This window comes from Diabrotica undecimpunctata, chromosome 6 (genome assembly GCF_040954645.1).
Source record: "Diabrotica undecimpunctata isolate CICGRU chromosome 6, icDiaUnde3, whole genome shotgun sequence".
Classification (NCBI taxonomy): Eukaryota; Metazoa; Arthropoda; class Insecta; order Coleoptera; family Chrysomelidae; genus Diabrotica; species Diabrotica undecimpunctata.
The window spans coordinates 126,199,360-126,209,192 of record NC_092808.1 but is presented as its reverse complement, the minus strand read 5'-3'; the positions used below and the strand labels follow the sequence as shown (position 1 = coordinate 126,209,192).

At 33.9% G+C, this 9,833-nt stretch overlaps 1 protein-coding gene across 1 annotated transcript in view; it reads left to right on the top strand.

Moving 5' to 3' along the window:
- The first annotated feature begins 5,371 nt into the window (after window positions 1–5,371).
- The window catches only part of LOC140443850 (integrin beta-PS-like), a 56,591-nt gene continuing 52,129 nt past the window's right edge, over window positions 5,372–9,833 (top strand). Inside the window, exon 1 of the mRNA XM_072535330.1 lies at window positions 5,372–5,624. Within this exon, the coding sequence (XP_072391431.1) occupies window positions 5,487–5,624 (138 nt within the window). The 5' untranslated portion in view covers window positions 5,372–5,486. The remainder of the gene's footprint in view (window positions 5,625–9,833) is intronic.

Here is a 9,833-nt window from a genome sequence, read left to right as displayed (position 1 = left end):
TAAGGCTATGCCTTTCCTTTCCTGTGTATTTCGTTCCTTAATGGTACCTATATATAATGATAATTATCCTTTTCAAAGCTTAGTATTCTTAATCCATAAAATATGTATGAAACATACTTTTTTATAATTTCAGAAAAATATTATTTCTTTATTATATTACTCACACGTTATATATGTATAAGAAGTAAATAATATTGTAAGCTACATCATATCTTGGTGTGTTATCAGTATGACATCATTTCTACTTGAGAATTTCCTCGTCAATTCTTATTTAAAGATTTGTTGTGATAAGTTAAACCGAAATATGTGAGGTTGGGTTTTACCAACCACCTAATTTCAAGCAAATATATTTTATTAAAAATCTATGTAAGCTTTTAAGGAACTAAATATATTCTGGGTATATTTAATATTTCTGTTAAAAAATATTTCTACTCCAATAGATAATAGTCATTAGCCCTGTATTCCTATGTAATTGTATGTTCTGATTGCCAAAAAATATGTTTACCGTAAATATACTAATACAATAATAGGCCTAAATATAATATATTCAGAGAACCTTTAAAAAAGTAACTCGTTTCAAAGTAAATCAAACCTGCTTATTTTTTATAGTTCAATACACTTCTTTCACCGACAAGGAAAACTCGGGGATGCTATATGCTAGAGAATTAGTTTAAGAAAGATTAAAAAAATGACAAATTATGCTATACCTCTCTTTAAAACCAATATACATCTATATAGCCAAAAGCAAGAAACAACCACACTTACCTTAGATCAGGGATCCTCACTAGGATTTCTTTGAGAGCCTAATAGTTTGAATAAAATTTTCCTCAGGGCCGCAAGTACAAGTGGTGGTATGAAATAACTTTAAAACTATATGACTATAACATAAGTTTATTACAAGTTACGTAAAAACAATATAATTATAAATTATATGGACTGTTTTGCATGTAAAAAGTAGGAAAATGTCTTTTACTTGACCCCAGGAATGTCAAGTCCTGAATTTGTTAATTCTTTGAAGTCGACGGGCGAAATCTTTTACAGCTCTCTAGAATGGCATCTATGTTAGCAGGTTGGGAAGAAACTGAAATTCTCAAAATGCTTTTAACGTTCTCACTAGTTAGTCTAGATTTTAACTTGTTTTTTATGAACTCCAGCTTACTGAATGTAGATTCACAGACATATGTAGATGCAAAAATACACAAAATTTTCTGAGCACAGTCAATTAAGTTAGGAAATTTGTCATTTTCAACTGCTTCGCAAAACTTATAGTGAGCTTTTTCCTTCTTTTTTTCTTCAAAAATAATTTTGAGCTATGTATCATTCTGAAGATCAATTAACTCATATTTCAAATCTCTAGCTTCGTCACCAAAAATAGAAAGATGAGCCACATTTGCTGTTGTTATTGCCCATGGATTTTCCACCAAGCGGAATGGTTTTTGGAACTTCCTGAAGTTACTAAACCTCACAGACATTTCATCCTTTAGGTCTGCTAACAGCTTCAGTAGGTCAGAAATCTCTTGATTTCATCTGGATTTTCATCAAACAGTGCTTTAACCAAAGGAAAGCTGGAATAATCTTCATTTGGACAATCTTCAATATACATATTCAGCTTCTGCTCCAGTGAAAACACAATAATCATCATTTTCGTAACAATGTTATTGTAGTCTTCTTGCAATTTGGTCAATGTTTCATTCATAATGCTCATTGTATCAGTAAGAAACGCCACTTTAAGCCAACTACTACTAGCCAGCTACTTTTAACCAACTAAAATTATGAATATCAGGAAACTTTTTATTCTTTGTAGCCAAAAATAGAGTAATCTCATGTCGAATGCTGAAGAAACGTTCCAAAACTTTACCCTTAGTCAGCCATCTCACTTCTGTGTGTTAAAGAATGTCCCCATATTGCGAAATAAGTTCTTTCAAAAATTCTTGAAACTCTCTGTGGTTTAATTCATTTAATCTTATGACATTCACAATCTTTACGTGTTTTCATAATACAGTTGAAATTTTCACCAAATTTAGCAGCTAAGCTTTCTTGATGAATGATACAATGGAAACTGAATAAATTATCATTTCCCAAGTGTTTTTTCAACAGCTGAACAAACCCTGTATTTCGCCCCAACATTGATTGGCAACAATCAGTACATACAGAAAAAACCTTTTTCAAATCAATGCTATGCTCGTTAAAAAAATTTACTATTGTGTTCAAATAATCAATACCTCGAGTTTGTCCAGTCATAGGAATCATGCCCAAAAAATCTTCTTTAAGAGCACAATCCTTCGATACATACTTTACGAACAATAGTAGTTGAGAAATTGCCGTTATGTCAGTGGACGAATCGAGCGCAAGACTAAAATATTTATTTTTTGTGCAGTTCATCGGTAAGATTAAGGGCAATATTTGCTGATAAGTTCTATGTCCGTCTCATGCACGTTGAATCAGACAGCTGAAGTTTTGAAACTCCATCTAATATTTGTTCATTATTAGCAAATTGTGAGAACAAAGTTTTGCAAACTGTGACACATTCTTTTACAATTTCTGCATCAGAAAACGGGTTCATCTTTTTTGATAAAATTTCTGTAACTTTGTAGGATGCTTTTGTAGTACGCTTATTCTTTTTCATTGTGTTATAAAAAGAACTACGTTCGCAAGCAATAGACTTTTTCCAAGAATTCAATTTTTTCTCTCGGATTTTGGAATTTTTCGGAATTTTTCTTCAAATTGGGAACGGATTGAAGTGTAGTGTCTGTTCAGATTATAACGTTTGTTTTCATTCACCGTTTCCATTCATGCGTATTTACGAGGTTCACAAGGTTTTGAAAAATCTTTACTGGCCGGCCAGTGCCACTGTGGTAGGGGTAAAGATGACTAATGCGAAATGCGGTACAATGCATGGCGCCGCTCTACACTACTGTAATCTGATTAAATACATAAATAGAAACATAATTATATTATAACTCGCAATTCTGAGGGCCGCGAAAAATGGCTCCAAGGGCCGCATGCGGCCCACGGGCCGCGTTGTGAGTATGGCTGGGTTAGATGATCGTTCAGCAATCTCGATAGAATTTATTTATATTTTGTTCAAGAGAAAGGAAGATATTCAGGAGAAATTAAATAGACAGAATTTTTCTCTACTAGCTGTATTTATTACCAGCTGAATCATAAATTCTATTGGAGTGTTAATTTACATTTTACAAAGAGAAACATACATGTTTATAAAAAATTAAATAATAATTTCTCTCGATGGCCTGGTAAATGCTAAGTGAACATTCCACTGTTTTTTTTTTCAGATTGTTTGCAATGCCAAAAGTCAAAAGAGATACTAAATATCAGAAAAATATACCGAAAAAGTCCTCCAGAGTGCTTTAACAGACATTGGAAATGGAATGCCCAAGAAACTGGGAGCAAGGAAATATGGAATTCCCAGACAAACCCTTCAACATAGACAGTGACAAATTAAAAAAAAAATGGACACGGGCCTGCAACGTACTTAACAAATCATGAAGAAGATGTGTGGGAGGACTGGATTACTGACTGCCACAAGAAAGGTTTCCCAAGAAGAAGGGACGATATTCAGTCTTCAGTGAAAACTTTCTTGGACGCCGATCTACGTAAGACTCCGTTTAAGGACAACCAACCTGAAAGAACTATTCAGAGCAGCAGCATCTAAGATTAGAATAGCCATGATGATTGCCAACCTCCGTCGCGGAGATGGCACGTGAAGAAGAAGAACCTGAAAGACACTGGTATGAAGCCTTCTTTAAGCGTCATCCAAACTTGAACCCTGAGAACTCCAGAAGCGGTAAGTAAAGCAAACGGCTGCGTTTTTGTGAAGGACATAAAAAACTGGTTTTCCAACATCGAAAATTATTTAAAGGGGAAAAGTTATTTTGATATATTGCAAGATCCAAAAAGAGTGTTCAACGGGGACGAAACTGGCTTCCTTTTTTGTCCTAAGGAGGATAAAGTTGTTGCTCCTCGCTGAGCTAAAAATGTTTACCAGATGGATCAAGGAACAGCAAAGGCCAATCTTACTGTGATGTTCACCTTTTCAGCTGCTGGCTCAGTAACTCCTTCGATGATTACTTACCCCTATAAGAGACTACCTGCTGCTGTTGGTAAAAGTGTTCTTGATGCGATAAATAAATTTATTGTAAAATAGTAATAACACTAAAGTTATTTGTATATTTAGCAGCTGCTACCAACCATTTATTTACTATACAACAAAAAATCATTAAGTTCTGAGACCAGATCGACAGATACTTACTTTACTCTTTCTTAGAATAAAGACATTTTTCGAACCAAAGTATTATATGTATATTAATTTTTAAAATCAGTATTTCAAAAGCTTTTAAATAAGGTATCATGATATATTTTCTGATTAAAAAAATTGAAGTTAAGACTGTCAAGTGAAGAAGATTCATACAAAGTTCAAAATTTAGATGGTAGATGCCATGGCATACTACGATTATATCAAAATTGGCCTCTCCGAAAGTTTTGCTTTTTTGCTTATGTACTAAATAAAAATTAGTTAATAGGGGGGGGGTGGTATGGCAGTATGGCAGTATGGCAATAGCAGCAGGTAATGCATAAACAAAAATACAGAAGAAGAATTCTGGAGAAAGCTCAGAGGAAGGCCCTGCTGAGGGTCGTCTGCGCGTATAAGACGACTTCTACAGTTTCCTTACAAGAACAGGGGTGCAACCAATTCACCTACTAATGAGAGAAAGAACAATCACGTACGGCTTGAGTGAAAACGACGAAGCAGACGAGAGAGGAGTAACCAGGGCGAAATGGCAAGAAAAGTGGGAAAAACAACATAGGGCTGAATGAACAAGAACGCTCACACAGTTTCTTACGGGGCACAGCTCTTTCAGAGCCCATCTGGTAAGGATAGGAAAGGAAGAAGACATCAACTGCGGGGTCAACGACACAGCGGAACACTGTGTGTTCAATTACAAAAGCATTTACAAAAGGTTCTCGAACGAAAGGGCGGAGCTATACGAAAGGGTGGGAGAAGTTAGGGCGAATAATGTAATGGAAGTGACGGCAAGAGGAGAAAATGAATACAAAGAAATCCTGGAGGCAATAACTGGAATGATGCGTATCCTTTTACTCGGAATCTAACATACGTCTTTAGAAGATTTTAAACTTCCAACAAAAAAAAAATTGGGGGAAGTAACACTTTTCCAGCGCACGGTGTAGGGCATACAAAGTGATGCAAAAAGCTTTATTTATTTATAAATAGTCTTGGTTTTCCACTTATTGATATATAAATATTTACTAATCGATTATTAATATGTAATGTAGTATGAATCATTCAAAGTGTTTGGTACACAAGCTATAAAATTTAATAAGTAGAATATATCAGTGTTGTGTGTAATCATTTCCGATGAGAACGTCACTGTGAACGTTTATCAATTTCCGTTCATGTTTGGAAACATTTCTACAATAGACAATCATTAAAGATCACTGCTGTGAAAATGTTAATCCAAGGTGTTGTGTTTTTTCTTCTAGGACTTGTTAGTGTTATCAGAGGACAATCCAATACTTGTGCATTTGAAACTTGTAAAGAATGTATACAAGAAAAAGGGTGTGTGTGGTGTATAAACCCTTTTAACGTAAGTTATTTATTAATTAAATCCATATCGCAATAAATCGTACTATATTCTTTATTTAAATTATTAAATATTTACAAAACATTCCAGTACTTAATGAATTAATTTAATGTAAATTCTGATTACTTTCTTAATATTTTTGGGAAGTTCTTAATAATTAAGAAATAGAAAAGGTAGACTCTTAAATACGGAAAATTCAGAGATTCCTAAGATCAAATTTTTCATATCTGGAAATATTTGGTGTAGGGGACTTTGCAGAAGAATACTTACGCTTTGTGAGAGCTTAAACTGTCACTAAGTGCTCCTATTATTTTATTGTTCATAACTTAAAGGCACATAATATAAAAAAAGTCTATCTAATGTTCATAATTAATCAAATGCTCTTTGTAAAGTCAGTTATTAGGCTATAATTAAAAGTTTGTAATCCAGGAAAGTAAAATTCGCTTTTGAACAAACATCAGAATTTTTGAATAGGCTTTGCTTACTAGTCAAGTTGTCAGAGATTTGATCTCTAAAAACGAGACGAACAAGCTGAATTTTGCTGAGAATGTCAATTTTGAGACCTCAAAAAATATGCAAAAAGTTTACCATTTCTACCATTGGGCTTCCCAATGGGGACTTCCCAACGGGGCTTTCGCCACGAAAATTTTGCTAAAGTTGTATATTTTTGAAAAACGTATCTACTTATGCAAATTTAAATATTTTAGATCGTTTATAATGTGAAAATTTAAATTCAGTGTTTCTTAGATATATTTGAAATGCCATATTTGTTACCAAAACTCAAAATCGAAATTTCATGTTATTTGTTTTAAAGATTAGGCTGTAACATTGGAAATTGTCAAACATTTATAATTTTCTTTAAGACAGGAAAATATTTTGTCTTCTAACATATCCCAAATAAGTTTAATGGGATTTTATAATAGGGTTTCTCGTATCCTAGCTTTCAACGCTTGCTATCTTTCAAGTCATCAGTTTGTAGACCTCTATTTTCCTTCGCACTTTCTACTTCTTGTCTTCACGATCTTTTTGGCCTTCCCCTTGTTCCGCTGTTGGTGGGATCTACTGTATGTCCATTGCTGAACATTCCTCCTTTCGATACGATCATAGCGTGTGCTATGTGCTTGATAGCACGTTGGCGGTCATTTGTATTCTTCAAACCGTTTGTAGAGTCTCGTTTTCGGTTCTTCGGATTATACAATTTCAGCCTTTTGTATTCCAAGTTTCCAGGTTGTCGATGTCTATGCCAATACGCTCTTTGATTTCAGTATTCTCGACTCTATCTGTTCTAGTGAGTAGGCAAAATCTACGATAACAATTCGTTTCCATTGCTTTATTTTGGATGAGTATTTTTTCTTTATTATCCAAAGCTCTGAACCATATGTAGCAATACTTTCTATGATACTTTTGTATATCCTAATTTTCGTATTTCTAGTGATGTGGTTATTCCAAAGTATTCTATTCAGTTGACGTATTGCAGAATTACCTAGTTTATTTCCAGTTGCTTCTCCTTTTTTATTTCGATCATCACTTCTAATACGTATACTGAGATATTTATAACTACAAGTATTTTTGATTTTAATGCCTCATATTGCTAAGCTTATTCCTTTATGTAAATTCTTTATCTATTTTTTAAACATGTAGTGGATATCATCTTGATCTTCTGCAAATATTACTTGGTCTACTGCAAAATGTAAGCTTGTGTTAAAGTGTGATGCTGCTAATGATGTAATGGTCCATAGGTTCTTGCTTGCTAAAGAATTTATAATAGAATGCATTTTCACTGCTATTATATTAAGTTGTTTATATTATCGAATGGTAAACGAACATAATTGTAAACAATAACAATACTGACACGACTTGCTGAAAAATACAAAATACAATTGATTGATTCGGACCATATGTGAATGCACAATCGTAAATCGTAACGAAACAATAATAATACCTTCTATTTTGGTACCCAATAGGTACTTAAGGTAAGGTTATAACTAGGGTTATTAAAGTTTAAGGATTATGAATTTATATTTAAGATTTTAGATAATGCTTAAGAATAATTAATCTCAGTTCAAGCTTTACAGTTTATGATCTTCAACTGGAAAACCCATATATTCACATTTTCTTTTCCAAACATTTAAAATCCTCTAGAAAAAAACCTTAAAGAGCGTAGGAACCGTACAGCAGCCAAGCGAAGTCCTTTGGTCACATTTATCTTTTCTGTTACTTTTTATCCAATCTTTATTGAACTCGTCATATCGTCGTACAACTCCCTCGCCCAATTTATATAAAACATATGCCTCTTAAAGGTCAATAAATATTATGTGTTTCTCCATATTGTGCTTCAAGCTCTTTTCTATTGCTTGTTTTAAACAGAACACATTAACTATACAAGAACGACCAAATACGAAAGTCATCTTCACAACAATCTTCAATTTGGCTTTTAATTATTTTCCCGTATATCCTACAGATTGAGCTGGTTACACTAAGCCCTCACATAATCCTTTCTGTAGTCTTTATTCTTGTAAAGATTGCTGATATACCTATACAGTTTTCAATTCTGGGGGTTTGCTGAAATTGATTACCAGGGCCTTATTTAATCAGTTCTATGGGTACTCCTCCGGTCCTGGAGCCTTCCTATTTTTTAAAACGTTAACGTGTTTTTTAATTTCTTCTGGCGTTATTTTCGTTTCTTTGCGGTACGAAATATAATGTTTTTCATAGCTATTATCTTTACAGTTTTCTCGATCTTCTGTCAGCATTTTTCCATAATAATCTACCCCCGTTTCCGAGGATATTAAATGTAACATACTACGTTCTTGTCTGTCTATCCTACTATACTTGTTTTCCAGCCTTTTTATTTCTTACACCACCCAAAAAATTTTCTACGTTATGGCAGGCAATATTTCACATTTCATTTTTGGTTTTATTTACCTCTTGTTTTACTTCGTTGTTTAAGCTGTTGTACTGTTGTACTGTTGTCGTAAATATCCTTTGTTATTAGCCTACCCTCAAGATCTACTTATTTATTCCACCGTTCATTTATATTCTATATATCCACTTTTCCAATAGCTTCCATTGCAGCTTCGTCAATACCTTTAATGATTTCGTTGTACTTATTAAATGGTAAGAAGTAATAAACATTAACTTAGTTTAAAAAGTGTTTTACACTAAGAGAAACTTGTTTTCAAAATGTTGGCCCAAAGTTGCCACCTGCTTTTACAGCATTAATATTAATAATATACCGAATTGCAGTTAAAGTTCCGCCATCAAACAACACCAACTTTGTGCGTGCTTCTAAATTTATTCAACACACAGTATAATTGAGCATCATCCGAAAGAAACTGAAGGAGTAAAATTAAACTCTTCATTTTGTTCGTTTGGGAGTGGCATCACCTGCTCCTTAGCTTGATTCGGTTTGAGTTAATTTTTTTGGTAGTAGTTTAACATGGTCTCGAGGTTCCAGTTTGCCTTCCACTTCATCAAAAGTTCTTCTTTCCTGTACGGTAATGACCAGATAGTCGGCATAAAGAAAGTGTTCCGTGTACTCTGTCGGTTGTACTCTGGTGGTTGTTGGTCGTTCATGTATATATTGAAGAGAATGGGAGCCAAGACGATTCTCTGGATCAGGTCATTATTTTGCCTTCTCAATAAGCTCTTCTTTCTCTTCAAAGTGACATAGAATCGCCTGTTTTATAACAGGGATTCAACAATTTTGAACTCAGATCGGCTAGCGTAAACCTTGTTATTTGTTTATTTTCATACCCCACTTTTATGTGATCTGTGAGATTGGCAGGTGCATGATCTACCTTGTATGAAACCGTCTTGTTGTGGTATGAGGTTCTGGTTGACTAAGGTTACTATACGATTTAGGAGGAGTCTTTCATATACTTTAAAGAGTGACATAGGATAGAGACTGGTCGGTAATTTTTGGGCGAGTCTGGATCATTTTTTGGTTTTAAAAGTGTCATTACTTTATATTTTCTCTATAGTTTCGGTATTCTGCAGCTGTGCAGGCAGTTATTAAGTAGTTCTAAAATCCAATTCTTAGTCACTGAGCCCAAGTTTTTTAATTATTCCATACAGATATCATTCACTCCCGCTGCCTTGCAATTTTCCAGAGTATTTCCACATGCAATTGTTTCCTCGTTGAATGGGTTTTGACTGTATAGTCTTTGGTTTTTAATTCCTCGGCATGAAATACTGTCTGTAGCTTCTGAG